The sequence below is a fragment of the Falco punctatus genome (genome assembly GCF_963210335.1).
Source record: "Falco punctatus genome assembly, chromosome: 6".
Taxonomy (NCBI): domain Eukaryota; kingdom Metazoa; phylum Chordata; class Aves; order Falconiformes; family Falconidae; genus Falco; species Falco punctatus.
Genome location: NC_137585.1, coordinates 7207105 through 7231930, shown reverse-complemented (window position 1 = coordinate 7231930; position 24826 = coordinate 7207105). Strand labels below are relative to the sequence as shown.

The 24826-nt window shown below is 40.0% G+C and overlaps 1 protein-coding gene across 2 annotated transcripts in view; it reads right to left on the bottom strand.

Annotated features, from left to right (window-relative positions):
* NME7 (NME/NM23 family member 7) overlaps nt 1–24826 on the bottom strand; it is a 95029-nt gene that overhangs the window by 68962 nt on the left and 1241 nt on the right. The window contains exons 1-3 of one of the 2 annotated variants that reach the window (XM_080393672.1): nt 13179–13217; nt 7218–7325; nt 3555–3721 (exon numbers count right to left, since the gene is read on the bottom strand). In XM_080393672.1, the coding sequence (XP_080249798.1) occupies nt 3555–3721; nt 7218–7325; nt 13179–13202 (299 nt within the window). In that variant the 5' untranslated portion in view covers nt 13203–13217. Of the gene's footprint in view, nt 1–3554; nt 3722–7217; nt 7326–13178; nt 13218–24826 lie in introns of those variants that run through there. The other variant, XM_080393673.1, reaches the window with a different exon arrangement.

Sequence of the window (24826 nt, the reverse complement as noted above, 5' to 3'; positions counted from 1 at the left end):
TCCTAAAATGTTTTCCAAACAGCTGACATGTCATAAATTCCCTTCCTTCCTTTTGTAGAGCAGCACAAAAATTCACCCCCTCCCAAGACCACATCGTTAACACAACCATGGTGCTGCTCTATAGACAGCAACTATGGTTACAAGAAGGAGAAAATGTAATTTTATCATACACTGCCTTTTCTTGGTATAACTGCATCAGCACCAAGGCTTATGCTAGCTTAGGCAGAGCATGAAATACACAACTATAAAAAGTTCAATTGATACAAAACCCATAACCAAGACAGATGTAATCTAACCAAGGCTCCACTGAGGAATGGAGAGAAACAGCCACAGATACAGAAGCCATGCTCTGCTGTTCTCCACTTCTTTTGCTACTCTTCCACCACGCCCAACCCTACCTTGGAGAAGAAGTACCAGGAGAACTACTTCTGAAAAGATTCTGGCAGTTATTTCCACAGCAACACTTTCATGAGGTTAAGATAAAGATGTGTGCTAAAGCTTGCAACTCTTCCAGTATGTCTGGTTATGCATTCTCCAAAAAAATTTGAAAATAAGCCCAGTTAGCAGGAGGGAGCAAGGAAGTAGATGAATAGGACTCACTAAGACATCATACCTAAGAAAATATTCTGTGTTCTTTTCAAAAAAAGCAAAGTAAATTATCAAAATCTATTCATCTGCAAATTCAGAGATTACCTGCACTGCAGTCAAATCAGAATTAAATTCACACAGAATGACAGAATGGTCAGGGCTGGAATACACCTCTGGAGATCATCTAGTCCAGCCCCCTGATAAAGCAGGGTCACCTACAGCAGGTTGCACAGAATCACATCCAGGCAGGTTTTGAATGTCTCCAGAGGAGACTCCACAGCCTCTCTGGGCAGCCTGTTCCCTGCTCTGTCACCCTCAAAGTAAAGTTCTTCCTCATATGCAGATGGAACTTCTTGTGGTTTAGTTTGTGCCCGTTGCCCCTTCTGTCACTAGGCACTACTGAAAGTGGCCTGGCCCCATCCTCTTGACACTCACCTGCAGGTCAAGTATTTGTAGACATTGGGAAGATCCCCTCTGTCATCTCTTCTCCAGGCTGAACAGGCCCAGCTCTCTCAGCCTTTCCTCCCAAGGGAGATGTTCCGGTCCCCTGAGTCAGCTTTGTAGCCCTCCGCTGGACCCTCTCCAGTAGTTCCCTGTCTCTCTCGAACTGGGGAGCCCAGCGCTGGACACAGCACTCCAGATGCAGCCTCATCAGGGCAGAGCAGAGGGGCAGGATCACCTGCCCTGACCTGCTGGCCACGTTCCTCCTAATGCACCCTGGGATCCCATTGCCCTCCCTGGCCACCAGGACACACTGCTGGGCCGTGGGCAACTTGCTGCCCACCAGGACTCCCAGGTCCTTCTCCGCAGAGCTGCCCCCCAGCAGGCCAGCCCCAGCCTGTCCTGGTGCGTGGGGTTGTCCCCCCCCAGGGGCAGGACCTGTGTTGAGCTTCACCAGGTTCCTCTCTGCCCAGCCCTCCAGCCTGCCCAGGCCTCACTGAAGGCAGCGCAGCCTCCTGGTGTGTCAGCCACTGCTCCCAGCTTGGCATCACCGGCAAACTTGCTGAGGGTGCACCCAGTCCCTTCATCCAGGACACTGATGAAGAAGTTGAACAGGACTGGACCCAGTACTGACCCCTGGGGAACACCAGTAGCTACCAGCCCCCAGCCAGACTGCGCTGTTGATCACAACCCTCTGAGCTCTGCCATTCAGCCAGTTCTCAGCCCACCTCACTGTCTGCCCATCTACCCCACGCTGCCTGCGCTTACCTGTGGGGGTGTTAGGGGAGACAGTGTCAGAAGCCTCGCTGAGGTCATGGTATACAACATCCACTGCTCTCTCCTCATCTACCCAGCCAGTCATTCCATCATAGAAGGCTATCAGGTTCATCAAGCGTGATTTCCCCTTGGTGAAACCATGTTGACTACTCCTGATAACCTTCTTGTCCTCCACATGCTTAGAGATGACCTCCAGGATGAGCTGTTCCATCACCTTTCCAGGGATGGAGGTGAGGCTGACTGGCCTGTAGTTTCCTGGGTCCTCCTTGCTGTTTTTGAAGACTGGAGTAACACTGCCTTTTGCAGTCCTCAGGCATCTCTCCTGTTCTCCATGACCTTTCAAAGATGATGGAGAGTGGTTTGGCAATAACATCTGCCAGCTCACTCAGCACTTGGGGGTGCATCCCATCGGGGCCCATGGATTTCTGGATTTGCTTAAGTGATCTCTAATGTGATCCTCCTTGACCAAGGGAAAGTCTTCCTTTCTCCAGACGTCCTCTCTTGCCTACAAGGTCTGGGAAACCAGAGGACGGCCATAGCAGTAAAGACTGAAGTAAAGAAGGCATTCAGTAACTCCATCTTCTCTGTGTCCTTCATCACCAGGGCACCCACCTCACTCAGTAACAGGCGCACATTTTCTCTAGTCATCCTTTTCCTGCTGATGTACTTGAAGAAGCCCTTCTTGTTGCCCCTGACCTCCCTCATCACATGTAATTCCAAACAGACCTTGGCCTTCCTCATTGCATCCCTGCACTTTCTGACAACATCCCTTTATTCCTCTCAAGTGGCCTGTCCCTTTTTCCACATTCCATAAATTTCCTTCTTCTGTTTGAGGTTTGCCAGAAGGTTGTGGCTCATCCATGCAGACCTCCTGCCCCCTTTGCTTGATTTCCTACTCATGGGGATGCACTGATCTTGAGCTTGGAGGAAGTTAATTCCTTGTATATTAATCTTATCGTCATTTTACTAAGTCTGTCCTGATATTTTTGCTCTTGGATGGGCTCAAAGTCTTTTCCAAAGCAAGCCTTTCAATCAAACAGAGATGATGAGTCTTATCTTCATTATAAATGAAGCTTGTCTTAACAAACAAGCTTATAGGTTTTATGGATATTTTCACTCTATACTTCCTGTCCAAATGCACACAGAATTTAGGAGGTGCTGAAAAAATCCTCAGAAAAAATCCTCCACAATGGGATAAACAATGTAGAGTGGGAACGGGCCTCTCTGACTCCTGTTCCTACTGTTTTCAGTTACTAACACAGAGTAATCTGACTGGTAAGGCACTAGGTTTCTGCACAAATCCCAGAGAGACAGGTGCTAGTTTCACAGGATCCAAGCCTTTTGAGCCCAGCAGACATCAGGGTTACCATATCAATCCCATGCCAAAAAGAATCCACAAATCACAAGAATCCTACTGCTGCCTGCCCACAGGGAGTAACAGGACCCCCTGTTTTCCTCCTCCCTCTCTTCTCTCCCAAGAAAACTAGAGGAGGCAGCGGCTGACACCATGGAGAAGCTGGCCCTGAAGATTTATCAGGTAACAATAGCAGTCATGGGTTTGCCCACAAGCAGGGGCCACTTAGCTTCCAACCAGACATCAGTATGCCAAGGGACTTCAGATTGCACACAAACTTGTCACTATCTCCTCCTCTCCCATAGTACAGAAAACTTATCTCATTTCCAGCAAAGAACAACTGCTTTGAAACCCCAGCCACAAAGGGAGATTTAAAAAAAATGTGCTTTCTTACCTCTCTTTGCGGCTCCCCAGCTTGCGGGCTGTATATTGATCCCCATAGTCCACTAAGGATAGATGACGGGAAAAAACAGTAATTTTGTTGCCCACAAATAAATCCTCAAGATGTAAGCTCTCATATTTGGTGCGCTTCAGAAAGGTGCGACGGTTCTTCACATCATACTGCAGAGAAAAGAAGATTAAAATCTACCATAGCAAGAGTTTTAAGCTGTAGGAAAACTCAATATAATTTTTACTCTACTTTCAGAAATGTCCATAGCACTGTGGGGATTGAATCTGATCAGTAAATTAATTTAATTCCTAACCATTTGAACTTACAGGTGTACCAGGAAAGCTCAGCAGACTAAACCGCAATTACAAATTTATTCCATTTAAATAGTCTGAGGCTGACACCTATCTTTGCATTTTTTATTTTATCATTTGCTTGTGGTAATTCAAGCTGTGATAAATGGGTCAGGTGCCTAGCGGATACCTCTGCCCAGTCTCACTGAGAGTTCCACCTAGCAGATCTACGCTGTTTCACAGACCAATGGCTCACACCAGGAATGATCAAGATACACACTGCGGCAGGTCTCCTCTTCAGGGCATTGTTCCAGTGACACTACGCTTTATTTGACTGCATGAGACTCAGAATTAGGGACGGATGGATGATTGCAACACTAGGTTGAGACGTTCTCACTGCCTAGAGCTGCAAGCTCAAAAACCTGTCAAGACAATTCAGCTATATATCATTATTCCAAGCAAGAAGAAAGACATAAATGTGTAGTATTCTGGGTGGGCTGGCAAAGCACAAAAGGCAACCTGCTCAACGGTTTCTTCACTGCATGCAAATACTACAGAAGCTTTCAGTTTCCTGGGGAAGTGGAATCCTATGAAAGGAAGAGTTTTTTCCTCCTCAGGCCAGACTTTCTCTTCTCTGTCTTGAATTACATGTATGGTCCTCCATTGCAATGGCATATAGACTAGAATAGCATTAAAAGAACAGACATCATTCCCACAAATTATGGAGGGAAAAAAAAATTAAGACCAAAAGTACATACTCCTCCATGTTCTGAAATGTGTGACTACACTTCTGTCCTGTTAGAAAGCTAGAAGAATTTTAAGTTTTTCCAGAATAACCAAAACTTTGCAGATCAGAGATTATAAATTATTTTGATGATTCCTTCTGCTGAGGCAGGATTATAAGGAAGAATCGTTCCCTGCTGAAATGTCTTCAGTCCCTCATACATGCTCCTACTAAGCGTCCCCTATTCAAGCGCAGTGGGGAATGAAATGACAACATGCTGGGAAAAAAAATTTTAAAAATCACTAAATCACTTGAATTCAGCTACTTGTTTTTTCCTAGACTCTGCCAGAAAGCCTATTAACTGTCTTGACCATATACAAATTCTTCAGTATCTTGACTAAGAATCTGAACATTTCCTTGGTTATTTCACTAACAGTTGCTAGAAAGGCACCCTGAGCTGTTTCTCTTTTCTCAGGCAAAAGGTAAGGGGGGGGGGGGGGGGGGGGGGGGAGGGAAGGCATCAACCTGCGTTAAAGAATTCTTCTTTAGACTGTAATTTTTGATCTGTTTAAAAGACATTTTTATAAAGCCAATGATAAGCCACAGCAGAAGAAATGTAAGACTGTTTGGACTGTTCCCCTCCTGCCCGTGTACACATAGAAATAAATTACACAAAACAAAATAGTTCTCTGCTAAGAATCTACCCTCTATAAAGATTTCTTCTCTCTTTTTAGGATATCTCCTGTAGAAAGAAAAGTTGTTCAGGCTTTAAAAATTCCCCGTGAAAGTTATTAACAGTGGAAAATTCAGAGAATGGGACACCTCTGTCAAGAGATCCAGTTTGATCGTAAAAGCTGCTTGCTGTTCTTGGACAAAAACCTATGCTGTCTTCTTCCAGCTGCAAAGGAAGCCAGAAACTTGTCTCATTATTCCCACTGTCATTTTTTTTCACAGGAATCAAGACATGAAGGACTAAGAAAGAAAAGGAAAGCTGAGGACTTCACATAACACAAGCCTTCAGCAGCTCTGCTCTACACTGAGCTGAGCTGCATGATAAAGGACATCTATTGTCAGGGAGGTGGGAAAGAGGATGAAACATCTTTCTCATAAGCAGGGAGAAGCTGGTTCATATTCATTACCTCCCTTCTTCTCAGATACATTACAGGTAAGAGAGGGCTGTCATCTCCTTAGGAAGATACCAAAAGATATAGAAGAATTAAGCAGTAATAAAGAAAGAATCACCAAATTGTGCAGATAAAAAAAAAATCCAGAAGAGAATTCTACATTTATTCTCTGTCTAAAAACTCACCCCCAAAAGTGATTTTGAGATATGCTTTCTATGGAGGTGTTACATGCATTTTCGCTTTTTTAACTCCTATCATGATCACTCACAGTCCATATAGACTCATGACTGTATACACACCATACTATCTTAAGAGCAGATTAGCAAAATGCAAAAGTCTACCAAGCCATACATGTTTGATGCTGAATGCATTAAGAAGCTCAAGAACACCTTGAACACTCTTGGTTTTGAGACATCTAGGTGAAATGAACAACAATTTTGCCAGCCTACACACAGATGTGTAGGAAGATTATTACGGCTCCTGACTGATTAGCTAAACTGTCTCTGAGAAATAAAAAATAAAAATCCTCACATTTTGACAACTGTGCACACACAGACATCATACAGAGAAGTAATTTAAAAGAGACAACATCATGATAGAGTTTGTTTAAAGAGACTATCAGTAAAAAGTGCAAAGTACATCTCCTCACATCATTGGGTACCATGGTTTCAGCGAGCAGTAGTTTGGGTAAGAAAAGTCACACTACACTAGCTTTCTTATTTCTGCATTTGATATTTATAGCAGAAAAACTAGAATTTGATAATGAAATTACCAAATGTGATTAACCAGATCTAGGCTGTTCTCAAGACCCTTAGGTCTTCATTAAAAATTGGAAAGGACTAGTCCAAACCATTCACTCATTCCTAAAGGGAAGCACAAAGCATTGGTTGGTTTATTATCTGTACAGTACATATTACCTTTCTTATACATGCCTGCTACTCCAAAATGCTTGCTTTAACCTGCTGTCAATAAACAATGGTGATTAGTTGAATAAACTGCAAGTAAGAAAGGCTGTGTAAGCACCACTGATGGAAAAATTTAGATGCACTGTTTGAAATGTCCTTCCTTTCATTAAAACCAGATTAACAGCAATTTACCCTTTCCTCTAATTTGATAAGACTCTTTAAATTTTACTCTTCAGAGACTTCTGGAGTTCTTGCTGAAGCTTATTTCCCTGTTTGGAATCAGCTTCAATTTATATTTCTCAAGCAGTAGGTCTGTGTTGCAGAGTTTCAATTCTGAAACTAAAGTAGAGATTGAATGAAAACAGATTTGTGAAAATGAATCTCTCTATGCCAAAGCAAGCCTTAAGAAGAAGAAAAAAAAATAAACATGGAAGCTCTTCCACATGCCTCACTGTGAACTTGTATTTTTGCTTTTCTTTTAGTTTTAGAAACTGAGCAAGATACGTCTTAAATTACATTTTCCTTACATGGAAAATTAGTAGGCATAGGCAGTGGCTTGCCATTTTACAAACTGTTTAATTGCATATTACACTTACAGTAGAATTTTTTTCTTTTATTCTTACCATTTCAACTGATCCATCTTTTGGATAATACAGAAGTTCATAACGCCGAAAGAGCGAAGCATTTGGGTCATACCATTCAGCAGTGAAAGCAAATCTGTCATCTTGACTCTGGAAAAAAGAAAAGGAGGGAAAGGGCTATTACAGAAAGCATACATGTTTTATGTGTAAAAACACACAAATAAAAGAATTCCTTCTATTTGTTATCAGAAAAGTAAAAAAAAAATCACTAGTAAATGCACTTGCACACTCTGCGTATCATCTTCTGCTTACCACAGCTGGTGACATATTCTCACTTGTTAACTATCAAGTATGGTGGAAACAGCATGGCAGTTTTGCAAGCAATCTCAAAACTTATTCTGATTTCATCAGTCATGAAACATGGACTGTTGTAGAAGTTGCAGAAGTTGCTGTTAGACTTCTTAATTTTTTGAAAGTATTTGATTTACTTCCATTTATTAAAAAGTTTGTGTTAGCTCACAATTACGTTATAGACCCTTAATACATTTTCTACACATCCTACAAGAAAACACCATCATCTTCCTGAGCAGTCATATCTGAACTCCTGTTAATGATGAGATAAACATATTCAAGTTAAGGACAACATTAGTTTGACTCACTATTTAAGCTTCTGAAATTTACATAAAGCATAAATGGCCCAATCTCATTTACAACTCATTTTCTGCCCCTAAGGAGTGCGGCAAGAAAGCTAGATTGCAGTAATTCTAAAACTGTAGTTACCTGCGTTGTTTCTCCACTCCTCATCCTTCATAGGATAATCCCCTACGGGAAAGTAAGCATGAAGGTGATGTGGATGTGGAGTTCTAACACCTCTTAGTGGTATATGTTTGTTAGCTATTGATACTCCAATATTAAGTTATTTGATAGCTATTGAATGGAGCTCTAAATTTTTATTTTCCACAACTCCTCCAGATCTGATTGCTACTCCTAAAAGTAAGGAAGGTCTTGTCACAGGCTTCTACTCTTTAGATGTATCTGTATTCTTATATATCTTAAACATTTAGCTACCACTGGGTGTCCAAGTTGAAGCCATGTATGCCTTTTCAGTCCTTCAGATTTTACAAAACAGCGACATTTCAGTTGTTTCAAAGACTACTCAATAAGCAACAGGATAGAAAATGTTCCTGTGGGATTCCATGACTATTCTGGAACACCAGCAGGGGAAGAATCATAATCATTGTCCTAGTGAGTGCAAGCCTATAGACAGATAAACACTTAAAAAAAAAGACACAAAACTGAACCCCAAACCAAACCACACCACCCAAAACACCACCACTGAACTTGCCTTTTGTGTCAGCACATTTTTTTCTTTCAGCATCTTCAGCTTAAAACTGACATAGGACTAAGTGCTTCTGCAGTCTGAAGTCCTAACACAAGCAGCAGCAGGAAAGAATGCGATAATGTAGAACAATTTCAGAATTTACAATGTGATGAATACTTGTACCTGTTCAGTTAATAGCATCACAGCAAGTGCCCCACCCTCCTGTCAGCCCTTATGATACCCCTACACTGCAAAACAAGGTAAGATTATATCACAGAAAGACTTACACAGATGGGGCAGCACAGAGCTCTGTGGAAGGATGCAAAGCTTTGATTTCTAACTGTAGAAGTCTATACAGCACTGAAAGCCTTATTTACATGAGCTACTTCTGTGTTATCTCCCTACTACATGCTGCAGCCTTTGATAATACTTAAACTCATGTTTCTGGTGCAGTATCCAGCACAAAAACTCCCTAGGGACTTGGCCTGGTTTCTGGCCCTTACTTAAGCTAGACTCATTCACGTCTTTATTGCTACTGCTGTCATTCTAGAGATATAAGGCCTGAACAAACTCTTTCTTATGTCAAAACTCACACCTTAATTTTTATATATAGGCCTGTTGTTGGCAATTAGCAATAATAAAGGTCGGTAGACAATAATAAATGACTGATTGCAACCTTGATCTTAAATATACTCATACTGCTAGAAGACAAGACAAAACATTTGATCAATTAATTTGACCATTATCTCATCAAGCATGGATGTTAATAGAGAAGCAGTTCTCTACCAAAGAGGTTGTCTAAAAAGAAAACCAGTTCTGTTTCTAGAGTACTATCTCCAGAAGTTGACTAGTGATGTGTGAAATAAAAAAAGATGTACCATCCTTAATCAATGCCTCCTCGTAACATGCAGACATATATAACTGCATTACTTCATGCTACTTATTTCATACTACAGCACCACTCTCAAATAGATTTTCTAGGTAGCAGTTGCCAGAGAAGCTACTAATTTCTGTTTAAGCAAAACTTCCAAAATTTCCAGATGCTTACATGTTCCGGGAAAGTAATGTATTTACGTGAACATGCAAAGAAAACACCATTAGATTTTTCACTTAGTCACCAGTATCAGTCATCAGCACCTTCATGATTACAGTGAGAAACTATGTGCCTTGTCTTGTGAGGAACTGGCCTGCTTTTTTTCTTTTAACACAACGTTGGTTTTAAGATCCATTTGAAATTCATTTTGTAAGATCTCACTCAATGTCTGAGCTATTCATATGCGTTATTCAGCAAGCTCTGCTGGCAACTGCTTCTTATTCAGCTGAATGGCAGAAATTACCATTCTGTATTATCTTCTTTTAGCATTGTAAGTAAAGGCAAGGTAACAAATGCTACTTAGACTTGAAAATCACTGCAAAGCTAATCCCCAAATGCCCAGTAATGTTATCAGTAAGCAGAAAAATAATGAATCAATTACTATTTTGTGTCGGGAAAATACGGAAAGCTAACAGTTTTCTAAAATGACCAAAACAAAGTCTGTAAAGCTCCTCCTGGGCCATAACTAGAATTTCCTCTGCTTTATGGACATAAAATGATCACAATAACTATTTCTAAACGTGAAGAATAATAGAAGAAAATGTCAGAGCTTATGGGAAACACTGTAAAAATAATTGGAAACAGATCATGTTTGTGAACAGGTAGACTGTTTCAGAGGCATATACTGCAAAGTGAAGAAATTCATTCTTAGAAGCAAACTGAAGACCCTGCCAAACAAATATAATGTAAAACACGGTAGGTCTGCATTTTTACTATTGCAGATTCCAGCAAATAGTCTTAACACAGACAGAAGACAATCTGAATACAATCATCACATGGAATGATGTGAACATATTCTGGTGAGCTCTTGCCAGGCATCACTGTAAAACTGCCACTCCAAGTCATGAAAAACACCAACCAATTTAAAATCCCAAGTTTTAAAAAGTGAGTACATATTAAGCTCATAATACGTCTTTCAAAAATGAGAATAGAGACTTTTTTTTACTTATTAAATGCATGAGTAGGATTTTGCAGGCAAAAACCAGACACAAAAACCTAAAAATCTGCCTACTTCCCATCACACATTGTAAGGATTGCAATAAAATTTTAAGTCTTCACAGCCCTGAAATTCTCTTTCCTAAACACTTACTTTCAATCAAATTACTGCTCAATCAACAGAACCAGTATGGCAAACAACTTTCTTACATACCCTTTCTTTCACTAGTGTGCCCTAGACTGCAATGTGAGAAGGAGTCTCAAAGATGAGGAAGCACTATAGGAGACATGCTAAGTTTCATCCTTGGCTTCAGTTCATGCTCCTAACAAAGGAAACACAGAGAGAAAGTAATTGCCCTGAGCAGTGACTAGACACCAGCGATGACCTGTCAGGTGGTATCGTCTTCGATGCACCACACTGCTCTGGACCAACACTGAGTCTTGAAAAGGGAAGACTTCACAGCCCTTGACCAGAGAGCCCCAGCAGCTCACTGGCCCAGGAAATGGCTGAAACACATCAGTCACTAGTGAAATCACATCCCTGTGAACATCTCAAGTAATAAAAAATCAAGTGAATCTATAAATACATTATAACTCAGAAAATTCTGGCTTTAAAGCATTAGTTTCCATTCATTCTGTACTGTATCCTCGTTAAAATCACATAGTCTCTGCTCTCATGACTATGCGATTAACCAAGCAATACCTAATGAGGGAGAAATAATTTTTTGTAACTTTTCACATCAGTGGAAAAATTACCATCATTAAAAACGCCAGCAGTTACTGTGCACTTTATATTTACATATTGACAGTTTTAGAGTAGCTGTCTTTAGCCCAACTTTTACAGCCTCTTTCCATGGTAAAATCTAGGGCCACCAAACTCAGTGACATCAAGAGTTCACCTACTGTGAATATGCAAAGAATAATCTTTTTCTTTCTTCCTCCTTTTACAAGCTGCGTGGAAAAACATTTGGATGCATGTGTAGGTTTTGCTAGCTTACACTTTTTTGTTTATATTAGTATGTGTGAATATGCAGTAGGATGGCTCTGTGCACATGAAAAATATTTATTGAAGTACAGTCAAATTAAAAAAAAGAATAAATTTTGTACTTGGTTCTGAAAGTGATGGGGGAAGCAATCATTCTTAGCCAGCATGGGACTAAGTTCTAGAATCTAAATCCAAGCTCACAAAAAAACTCCGCTGCAGAGGGAAATAGTTTGTCTGGAACATAGCTGCCAAGGAAGCTCATAACCAGAAAGCGGAACGGTTAGCAAGCTGGACAGGAAATGATCTCCTGTCCTGTAAAACTCTTGGACTTCCAAAGAGCTTCTGTTCTGCAGTAAAACAAAAGCAGATCTTCCAAAGGTTTTCATGAGAAGCAACAGTGGTAGAACAGCAGCTCAGGGACTAAGGAACTTGAATGGGAAGGTGGAGAAACAATTTCATCCCTCTACTGTGAACCATGGAGAACATACATTTGGGTTTGTTTTTCCCAGCTTGAAGATGCCTCCTGACTGCCACACTATTTTACTATTCTGAGGTAAGTACTTCTGTCCCAGGGAATCAGGAGCTACGGAATTTTTTTTCTGCTGGTCATACACACACTTCTCACAGTCTAAGGGAAGGGCAGTTTAGATGCTTCCCCTAGCTATTATATGGGCAGTATATTTCTATTGAGATCCTGCCTTTCACATTACTTCCTTTTTCCATTATACTGTTAATTCTATCTCATCTGTAAGCTTGAAGTTCGTTTCTTTCTACCAGTTTGTCACTTCACGCTTTTGAGCTGCGATCTCTGTGATCTATATTTAAGTGGAAACAACTACCCATGCTTAAACTAGTTACCAGCCTGCAATGCATCATAACCCCTTTAGCTTACTACTGAAGAAAACTTTCCAGGAAACAGTATCAAAATATTTCTTAAAATCAAAAATCTGAGGTAGCTAGAAAGTGCATCTTTACACGTTATTAGCAATCTGGTCTCTATGAGCTTATACACACTATGAACTTCAACACACATGACATATTTGACACAGGCTCACAGCCTGTTGCCCACATATTCACAAGTTTAGGCGTCATGAAGAGTATTGCTATGTTTTAAGTGGGCAGCTTCGTGTCTGTTGCTCCTTTGATATTCTCAGTGACTCAGTGACTCTGAAATCAGACCAGAAAGAAAAAGAATCAAAGGACCTGAATCAACTCCTGAGAAAGCAATAAAAAGACCGCACAAACCTCAGCAAAAGCTGAATCAGAGCCAAAAGGATCCATCTTGATATCTGTATTCTATATTTGATAAAACTCCGTGTTGTCACAGAGAAAACCTGCAGCCAGGTCTTAAGAATCTTAGAATCAAGATTCTTAAGATCTTAAGAATCAAGATGTTTCTATGAAAATCACCGGGAACAGGATGAACTGACAAACAAGACAGAGACGCACACACGCATGCGTGTGTACGTGTTCTGGAAAGATTGCCCTGAAACTTCCTAAAATCCTGCCAATAATTTTAAGAGAAACATTTCTTTCACAATGTGCCCCCCACAGCCAGGCTGGTGGCACTCTCAAAAATATTTTAGGAGAGAAAGGATATTTTTATAAAAAATGAGATGGCATCAAAGGACAAGGATACAAATTATTAAACTTTTCAAGTGAAGATACCTTGAGGCTGACTGACTCCAACATCAGGTAGTCTGGTTATGCATTAACATGTACTTATGTTTCTAGAAAAAAAGAAGAAAATCACAAATGTATGTGAGTTTGCCAACTATGCTCTTTGGCAAAATATAGAATTTGTTGAAATGGCCACTCAACAGTTATCTTTCTCCTTGTCTTTCCTCTTTGTAGGTTCTACAAAAAAATAATTATCGCCATAGCTGTTGGTAGAGTCCTTAGACAGATGTTGGCCTCCTGCTCTTCAGACAGTGGGCTGAAGTGGGGGACCTAACCAGCTGATTCATCAAGAACATTATTCTCAGAACTGGGTCCAGAAGTTACTGTTGTAGATGTATGATCAACTTCTAACAGCAGGTATCTAAGTCCCATTATGAATTATTTAAAACAGTTCCTCAAATCTCACACATCACCACTCACTCACCCTCCAGACCAATCACCGCTTCAGATTTAACTCTACTTCCCAGTCCTGAAGGGGAGTTCAGCATAAATAAAAACTAAGTCACTGATAAACTAGTCTGAGGAGCCAGTCATGAATTTTCAGCCAGCTCTATTTCCTCCACCTTCCTCCAAGGCAGCTACTCACAGTCTTACACTCCCCCAGCAGGATGCAGATAGAAGCACTGAGCGTTACCTGCTTTCTTAAGAGCCCCAGAAACACTCTGATTGCTTTAAACGGCTCACTTACTAGTTTTTCTGTTCTCCCGTTCTAACATCCAGCTCGCTTTTCTTTATTTTCAGCTGAATGCTTTTAGGTGCATCTGTCTAGAGAACTGCAGACCCGGCAGTATGCCCAGCTTTTCAAGTAGCACTTGAAATTCAGAACACAAAACAAAAAAAAGTAACTTCAAGTAGCTTTAAAGATGGTCTCAACCAGTGGGTTAGGAATGCTTTTCTTTCATGTATGGACATCTTAAATGTGATAGTCCCCTGCAGATAAATCTGTAAAGCTGAAAAAGGAAAATAAAAAACATCTAAAACAACTGGAATCTCCACAAAAATGTAACTTAAAGTCAGGACATCAAATGGGGCACATCAAGCTCTTCACGGACTTCTGTGCAATCTCAGAAAAGTCAACTTAAACTTTTGTGCATCCTTTTCTCCAGCTGTAACAAAATCCTTATTCCGTGAGGGCTTGCCACTCTGGGCACTAGTAAATAAAAGGGATACTTTTACTATAAAAGCTGTAGAACAATTCTAGCTTATAAAAAACACCTTAGCAACTTCTTATACAATCTGTGTCTGGACTGCTGCAGTGTGATGAGCCTGAGAGAGCAAAGGAATGGTTAGCAGAACGGATGGTGGCGGTTCATCACAGTGCAAAGCACTTGCTTCTTCATCAAACGTGTTCATCTTCATAGTTTCCAGGCACTATATGCCCTTCAGTCTGACTGAACAAGGACAGAATATTTAACTACAACAGAAAACAACCTTAAGCAAATAAACTTCCAAATCGCTATTCTCTGCCTTTCTTTAGGACTACCTGTCATTACTGAATTACAAGTACTTCTGCAAGCACAAGAAACAACGAGGCCTGGTTCTCTATACTCATGTTTCTCATTCCTGACTGTTTTGACCACAGCCTCTCTTCAGCCCAGGCATTCAATAAAGGCTCATACCCACCTGGATTCTCTGATGTCTAACTAGGGTTGATCTCACACCGAAGCCTCTCTTTAAAGATGCCTTAGAGGGCTTCTTCCCCCTCCCCATTTTTAGGAAACCTGGAGGAACATCATTATCCCTCCACCAAATCTGATCGAAATCTGCCAGTAAATTTCAAACTTCACAAGGTGAAAACTTAGTGGTCAGATACACACCAACAAAACTTTGGTTTTCTGAGGCAAACAGGCTGAAAGCAGCTGTATGAAAAACTCTGTTTGCACACTACAAATAATTTTCCATCATCAATTCTTTAAAAGAAAAACTTCCATTTGTGAAAGAAAAGGAAAAGGCAAAAAATGCAGAAGTAGTTAAGCCATTAAATGTTAACAACAATTTTGCAAGACAGAAACAAGAGATTTCAGACATACTGGTGGTATTTATTAAAACAACATCCTGAATGGCAGAAAATGCTCTCATTCTCAGCACTTTAATGCACCTTAAATCTTGAAATGAATCCTCAGCAGTGCATGCTTATTAAGCTGTGTTATTCAACCCATCTTCTACCTTCACAGTTCCTGTAACACAGGATATTTTCCAGGCAAAACTTAAATCCACAACACTGTGTAGATAGAACGCTCAATTAGCTCTGTCTCTTAAAACTCATTTTCCTCCTACTCTCCTATTCATGTTTCTGACACACGAGCTGGTATAATTTTTAGAACTTAAATTCTGCAGCCCCCTTGCTGCTGTTGGACCTCCCACCACTCTCTCAACAGGCTTTTCTGTAGTCAAAAAGTAAAACCAAAAGATCACTTTTCAAATGGAGAAACATCTGGCAACTTCAATTTCCATGACAATGTCTTGATTACAGATGACTCTCAATCTAAACCTCATATTCAGAAGCTCACTGGTGAATTTTGTGTTATCCCTTTTTATCCCCCCACCCCCCTTGTAGAAAACAAATCCAAACTAATTAAGTATGAGTTAAATTATTAAAATTCGTAATAATCTTTGGAAAACTATTAAGTGAATCAAATGCTCGATTTCATTTCCATTTAGCCTCCTGCAAATAAGTTCTACATCTTTTAGATCCATGGTTATCTGACTCCCAGTATTACTGGTACCTAGGCTTTTCAGATGCCTTTTGGACTGAGTTCATACAGCTATTGCTGTATGTATGTATGCTGTATACATGTTCATACAGCTATTGCTGCTTGGACCATCTGTTGCCAAGTAACATGGGGATACTTTCTGCCTCTGTAGCACTAACCAAGTGCATCTTCCTCTTCAACTGGGATCTCAGTTCAGTAAATCATCTCCCTATACTCAGGGGCTGTGATGAACACAGCTCTAGAAGGCTGAAGGCCCCAGATTTTCTTCTCGGACTTAGGAATCTGCAACCCCACCTCACATCAGTGAAATTATCTTGCTGTTCTGTCAATTTACCAAGCAAGAAATCTTCTTTTACCATTAAATTATGTAAATTCTATAAGCTTCCTATGAAGCATGCAGGCATGATTAGTGTAACATATTCTCCTTTTTTCCCAGTCTCTCATATAAGAGAATCAAGAATTTAAATCCTCAACCATTAATTCCAATCCTCTACAATTACATGTTATGGTTAAGTACTTAGTTACAGTATTCATGTTATTTTTCTAATTATGGAACACAATTTCTCTAAAACACATGAAGGATGCTGTAGTGCTGTTCCCTGCTCTGTGAAGACAGGTTTAGCTTTAGAAGACCGGCTAAATTTTGTCTTTAGGGGAATATATCCTCATTTAATGCATGTTTATAAAGATGCAGATCATAAATTATATTATTGTGCTCTTAATTACATGATCACAGGTTAATTCCTCTAAGAGCAGTCAGTAGTGCTCAGCACGTGCCTATCTGCCTCCAGTAACTCAAGAGGAGTCTGACAGTGATTTTAGCGAAAGCAAAGCTGTTCCCTGACTCAGAACAGCATTTGTAACCCAAGTCATCTCACATAATAATATCTGAGCATAAAGTTTAGGTGCTTTGCGCCTACTCAGTCACTAGTGGCAGAACTAATGCTGCCATGGTCAGCTGCTGAATGCTGGGTCTCAGACTTCAAACTATAAGTTTAGTGTCTGCATGTGATCCCACAAAGCTACACATACATACATTGCTCTGTCTGTGCACACCCCATTACAACATTCAACCTATATTGTACTTACAGAAAACACATTTTTGAAAGACTCAAAACTTTGGCCCAACATTAAAGGTGATGGCAATACTCAAAGATAAGTCTTCTTTTATAGAGACCATTCCTCCAGCAAACTTTCAGCTTTCAATTTCCAATTTTTCAGAATTAAAGCTCTTCAGAGGAACACTGAATATTTTTTTTCTTTTATTAGGATTCTGAAATGTTTTCAATTTTTTCCCCACACACCTTATTCAGGTCTTCCATTAAGTTTTCAACCTCCAGTAGAATCAATCTGGAAAATTTCAAGCAGAATGCTTAAATTTCAGAAAGTTACAAGAAGCTGGAAGCAGAGGTTTGAAAGAAAACACCTACAAATCCTGAACCAAAGCTGTCAACAGCACTTCAAAGGAATATAATGCCTACAGCATCTTCAGATTACCTCACCTCATAATAATCTTCTGAAAAGCATTTTTAACAAGAACCCATTGGTTGCCTTGGAATCACAGCTAAGAGAGAAGACAGCAGATACTGTGAGCGTTAGCACCAAGGACTTTGTGAGAATGCTCCTAAGACCACACATGCTGCATCTACCTTGAACAGTCAGAGGTTATAACAGTCAAGTAACTATTTATGATCCTCTGAAGCAAACAACTCTGCTGACACATTTGTTATTCACTACTGTGGGCACTTCAGGCAAACATTTTTTCTACACTGCTGTTTAACCAAATGTTGACATTAAAATACAATTTTTTCTCAGATTGTGTCAAATATTAATTCTAAGGTAGTTGGACTAAATTGTTTTCAGCTAGTACAGATGTGTATATCCTTTATTCTAAAGTCAGACTAATGACAAATTACATGTGAACAGAAGTTCTCATGATAAAAGCTGTTCAGCAACTTCCCATTAGTAAAGCTCTCAAAAATTAAAAACTTCTGTCGGGTAGAGGAAGCAAAGTTGGTAAGTAAATCATGTTCTTAAACTGCCAATCCTAATGGGCTTTTATAGGTTCATCTTCTGAAGATTTGTTCTACAATCCACAGATTTACTTCTCTCCCAGAACATAACACTTCTGTCATCACAGTTTGAGCAGACTATGTTATTCCCCAAAGATGCAAAGGTCTCTGCTGGACGCAGACAGTGACTAAGAGATTCCAATCCCATAACACAGTTTTGGTCAGGCTGCTTACTTCCACCCTCACAGCTGCCCCCTGCATTAATGCATTTGATGTTCAGCATTTTTTAAAAAAACAGGAGGTTACATTTCCCACTTTATCCATTTGTAAAATGGGAATAATCATCATCCTTCCTTTCACAGAAGGATACCAAGGTTTAACAGTTAAAATATCCATACTATTTAGGCATTGTAAGTCTCCCTTGGTTCTCCCAAAAGCACGGCAGAGGCAGCTCACTGAGTTCATCCTAATTTTCTGTTTCTGCAGACGCTGCATTACAGCACAGGAACCACGAATTTGTGGAAAAAGTTAGAAAGGGCTGCTAAAGCTGCCCAGCCCACTGTCTCTGCAGCTGGCACCAGGAACCACTGCTAGTCCAGAACGTCAGTAGGTGCAAGGATTGGATCCAGACCACAGTTCCCCTCCTCCCCCCCCCTACAGTGATGTGGGGATCTTCAGACTTGCAGGCCATGGTTCAGTTATCAAAGAGTGTACCCTAGCAGAGACCATCAGACAGGGTGAGGACAGCATTGCTATTATGTAACTAGAAAATATTCAGCATAGTTCAGTCCTGCTCCCCTATACTCCAGTAAGAGAAAGAAAAAGTAGCAAGGATAAAATAGGAGGGATACTAAGTTTAGTGAAGGATCATACTTAAAAACGCGTATTTTCATGCGGAAGAACAGGTATCCAGCCTCAAGCATGCATGCCCACATCTCCCCTCTTCTGCATAAAAAATGTGATTTTAAAAAATAATTAATGTAGTTAAAGTTATTGAAGAATCCCATAACAACAGGCAACTGGCTCTGAGAGAGCCACTTCTTCACAAATACAGGAGCACCCTCTGGTGCTCAAAGACGGGATTTAAACCTCGGGAACTCTGAAATGATCAGTAAGAAGCTGCCCCTGCCATCTCTTCTAGTGCACTATGCCTCACAATTAGTAACCTTGTAAGAGGAGGTAGAAATGACTAAATTATAGAGCACAGATCACCACAGCCTGAGTGATGAAGTTCTTTCACAGAGGAAAACTGCTGACATGCACACATGGCCTTCTTCAATACCCAGGCTCCAAAAACGCCAATGCCATGTGTTTCAAATGCACACCAGAGCTGTTCACTCCAGGACAACTTGCAAGGGCCACCTCTCAGAGTTCTCTCATACTGGGAACATACTTCTCCACTAGGCGTAAGTGTGAGAAAAGAAAGAATTTCTATCTTTTGTATGTGCTCATTTGATCAGGGGACATTCTTGCTACACTTGCAACTACTTGCTAAGTTCTCACTCTTAGAATTAAGCTGCGGCAGTGTGTTCCAAAGCCCAGCTATACTACTCCCTTTGTCAAACTTTATGCTGTTTTTTTCTTTCCATTTTGTTGGCTGGGAAAGAACTACTGGTTTCCACCCACAAAACCCCACTGACTGACCCTGGTGTGTTGCGTAGGCACCAGTGCCTCCAGTTTCAATCTATGTAAGGACACAAGTGAACACAAAATAGTTTGGGAGGATTAAGCCAGGCCCACTTGGCTGACTTCCAGGAAACAGTACTTTGGGTTATTCCTGCTAGCCACAATTACAGTTAAAGGTCAATGTTCATGGAAAAAGCCCTCTTGAGATTCACAGCAATAGGGGTCCCCTACCACCACTGTTTCTCACCAGCCAGTTACTGATTAACAGAGTATCCCACCTGGATATACTAACTGGATGTACTAGATCACCATAGTATCTCAGAAACTGACACTTAAATGCTCAACTGAACAGCCAAAAACACTTTTCAGAGGCACACTATTCCCTTGGCTTAAATGAAACAGGCACTAACAAACAGAAAAAGAAAAGGTTCAGGTTTTAGTATTTAGCCACTGGCCACCAAGACAGTCAGGAGCTGGAGAACATGACACATGAGATGAGCCTGGGCAAACTGAGCCTGCTGAACTTGGAGAAGGTTGAGGGTGACCTTACTGCTGTCTAAAACTACCTAAATGAAAGACACCAAAAAGACAGAGCTAGACTCTTCTCAAAGGTGCACAGTGCTACCAAAAAATGAGATGGGCACAAGCTGAAACATGAGACATTCCAGTTACATATTAGGTGGGAAAAAAATTACTAAGAGTGTGGTCAGACACTGGCACAGGCTGCCTAAAGGTGTGCAATCTCCATCTTTGGAGATGTTCAGGCCCTGCTTGGAACACAGCCTGGAGCAGCCTGGTCTGATTAGACCTGTTTTGAGTAGGCTGGAGGTCCCTTCCAACCTAAATGATGATTCTGTGATTCTTATTATAGCTTGGTGGCTCCTTGCCCAAAAGTAATGTCTATCCTTCCAAGCTTCTCCAGAGCCTACACAGATCTGTTCGGTTGATATATTAACAATGGTCCAGATGTGCTTTCAAAAAACTATGAACTCTGACAACATTCTTAATTATAAATTTTATCAAATCTGCCCGGAACAATTCTTTAAATAAGCACTGGCTTATTTTTTTACTTATTTTTTACTGCCGCCTGAAAGAAAAGTAACTTTTGTAACTTGTAACTTTTCTTTACTCCTGACAATGGTTCACTGAGTAATTCCTGAATTTCTTCAGTTTCTGACAACATAAAAAAAAAAAACCAATGTACAATTAGAACAGATGTGTCAAAGTTCTTCAGAACTGCACCTACAACCCTAAGGATCCACAGAGACAACTCTGGGTGATAAAGGCAGATTAGTATCGAATTTATCATTAGGTAATGCTAGATAACTTTTACTATCATACTGTTTGAGCCACTCCATCAAAAAAGCCATCAATGCACCTAAAATTACTTTTCAAGAGATGTCAATTTCTGCAAGCCAAAGCCAAGACTTGGCTAGAGTAGGAGGTAATTTATCCCATGGATTCTGAAGCTGTCAGTTTTGTATTTGTAGGGTGGTATTTTACATAGCACATAATGTCATAAAGATGGCAACATCAAACCCAAAATCAGCTCCTGGAATGAAAGAAAATTATAGCAGTTTTCATTTGGCTGACAGAGGGCCAAAGACTGTTATCAGCTACATCTTCTGTAATGTACATAGCCTGTCTGCTCCAGAAGTAAATCAGCAGAATTTGGAAAAACTAGTTCAAGAAGACACCATGTCATATTTTTGATGCTCACAGGAAGACTCACCATGCAATAAGCATTTAAAAGCTACCCATTAGCATTTTTTTTTATTTTTTCCTCATGCTGCATACAATGTTTTATTTTTCCCTGTGATGAAATGCTGCAAATGACAGTTAACCATTAAGGAAACTTGTCTTTGTTATTGTTGGTTCTGTCATGCAAAATCACAACTGAAAGGGTCAGGATGCTTGGAAGCTGAAAAAAAAAAAAAATCAATGTAATCACCAGCTGGCTTTCTAGTAAAACTGAGTCTTGTTTTAAGACCAAAGAAGCAAATTTTCTCAAGCATTAGGAAAGTGACTTTTGGGGAGATCTTGCATCTTTTCCTAGAGGAGTTAAAAATGCTTTTTTTTTTAATGGCAACTATTTTGCAAAAAGAAGTACATAATTTGAAAATGATTAGAAATCATTTTACAAACATGAACCGGCTCAGGAAAGTCTACTAGCAGGAAAGAGTTTTGTCTATGATCAGCTCTGAGTGACAGCTCTTCACCAGTTAGCCCATCTTACCAGCTAATCCAGTATGGTTGAGATTACCCATTCCCAAATGAAACTCCTGTAAAACAAGGTATATTCCACAGCTGCCCCATGAACTGTATTGCCTTTATAAAGACTTAGCTGAAAATTTGATCACATCACAATATGCTAGACCATGAGGAAACCAAGACTCACTGTTGTAAAATTCTAGAAATGGCTGATTCACATCCTATTTTCTAAGATACATTTTCCAAAACATGAAATAAGTCTTTTCCACTGATGAAGTGTTTTTAAAAATTAAATATTTTTCTTCCCTGTCTAAACTGAGGATTTCTATGCTGATATTCTCTAAGCTGGGGAGTTTACCAATTAGTTGATGATAATAATAACAACAACAAACATATACAAGTTGTAAAATTTTCTTGTTGAAGTGAGCTGAACTGCTCACATTCAGATATATTCAAGATTGTGGTCAAAATTACAAGGCTGCAAGCTCTGGCAACCTAATTCAGAAGAGTCTACTTTATTATATTTTCCCCCAGCTTTGCACAAAGAACTAAGGTGACTAGACACTCACTCAAATTCCACTAACCATGTGCTTCTACATCCACAAAATCAAAGCCAGATGGCATCATATTAGACAAGTCACCTGGCTTGTATGTGCCTCCATTTCTTTATGGGCAAGACAGAAATAATACTTGTCTATCCTTTTGTTCAAAGAGTCTTTGTAAGTTAGACTGCAGTTGCCAGATGTGCATTGTGTTAAAGAGTGGAGGGAAAGGAATTCATTTAACTGCACCTATGTACAGCCTCCCCAAGTGCAATAAAGCTCCATATCTGTGTGACATGCTGCTCGTGTACAGAACCCATTGCTTTCTGGCAAATGCTGCATTTCTATACCTGGAACACTTTCAAGTGTCAGAGTGGACTAAACTCATCAATAAAAAGAAACTAAGGTTGTTAGGATGATGGTCCAGTATGTCTCTGCATGTGATGACATGAAAGGCACCCTTAAAGAAGAATGCGTTCCAGCAGCCATGAGAGACAGCACATCTCCGAAGATAAGCATGTTTCCCTTTGGGAATCTACTGCTTACCATCCACAGCAGCCATGAGTCACACACGTACAATCAAGATGCCAGAATGCATTAGATCTGATTTGAAAAACTGTCACTGATGACAATGAAAACTGTTTTCCAATGATTAACAGACCTTTAAGCCAAAGTGCTGTCATGGAAAGACAAATAACTGCAGAATATTTCAGAACATTTCTCCCCTCACCTTGGCTTTCACTACAGTTATGTGTCCAGTTTTACAATACACACAACTACTTTCAACACACTGCTTCCATATGATTGAAGTCTAACACAAAAACACTCCAAACTGACTCCACTCAAAGTTATTACATTTTTCTTCCTGTGGCCACAATATGACTTATAACAGGTTTCTTTCTGGGTAGGTATATACTTTTAAAACTAATGCAATCTATATGACTGACTAGAAGCAACACAGTACCAAAGGTTGGCCAAGCTTTCTAGCAGAAATTCATTACTTTCAGAACATAATTAAGTTCCCGAGGCTAGAATCCAGCTTGTAGATCAAGATTTGAATCCACCAGAAGAGTCTTCTTCGATTTATTGCTCCTGAGAAGAGATGTTTTGAAAATTTGAGATGGATCAGGTGTGTAAAGTCATGGTGCCTAACAGTCACATAACTTACCCCTTCCCAGATGCTGTGTCCCTGCCTAATTGGGCAGCACACATTTCCAAAACATCTGTTTTCCCATCATCTTCCAGGTACCAAATTATTCTTACTGTATTTTAGAAAACTGGCAGGAGGAAAGGTACATGAGTGGGAAAACTGGTGCCTTTCTAAGTATGAAAGAAATAAGCAGGACTCTGTAACACTTGAAAGACCAGAGAAAACCAAGAGGGAGTGAGGTCCCAGGGTGCTGGAAATAGGCAAGGGAGGCAGTCAACCTAAATGCAGCCTTTGGGAAGATAATGGAATGAGCTATTAAGCACTCAGTCATTAAGCACCTAGTAAGACAATATGATAATAAAAAGAAGATAACGTGCATTTGTCAAGAACAAATTTTTTCCAACACAGTGAGCAAGGGAGATGCTACAGATGTAACAAATTTGGCTTTGATTGGGCTTTTAATCTAAGTCACTTGTGAGTCTAACAAGCTGAGTAGGGAATTATGGCCTAAACTGAAGAGCAGTTATGACTCCTATATGAGGCAGTCATTAGGAATACTTCTCTAGCAAACTGGGAGCCAAATAATGTTCCACAATGATCTGCCATGCACCAAGCTTTATTTCATATTTTCCTTATTACACTGACAATGAAACTGAGAAAATGTACTTTCAGAATCTAGATCGATAACAAAGGTGGGAAAGATTGCAAGCAGTTTAGTAAACAGAAGCAGAACTCAAAATGATAACCTGAAAAGTCTACAGAAAGAGACACAAAGTACTACACAATGATGAGTAAGAAAACAAATTCAAATACAAGGGGAAAAACTAGCCAGACAACACAGGAGAAAAATCTGAAAGTTACAGTGGGTTGCAGTTAGACAGTGAGAGTGCAAAGAGGTACAGTTGGAAAAAAAAGGACAGCAAACTTGGCACTATGAAGATCTAAGACACAAGAAACAAGTGTTTTGCTCTGTTCAGCAGCAGTGAAACACACAGCAGTTGGCAAAAAAACCTACAGATGAAACACCACATTTAGAGAAAAGAGTGCAGAGTGGAAAAAATCTAAACTTCAAAACCACATGATCAGTATGAAAATACTGAGAGAACAAAATTTGTTTAGTGTGGAATAATGTGAAAAGAGGAAAGGGTGAAGTTATCTTCAAGTTCTTCTGCACATAAAAGACAGAAATTGAACCTCTTTATATACGCCAAGGACAGAACAAGTAATCACTGGCATCGTTTGCAGCATGCAATATATCAGGGAAGAAACTCAGTGAACTATAAAAATCATCATGTAATGGAATTATGTCAACAGATCATGCAATTCCTGTCACTGAAGGCTTTTCAAAACAAATTCACCATGAAACATTTGGTTAGAGGTT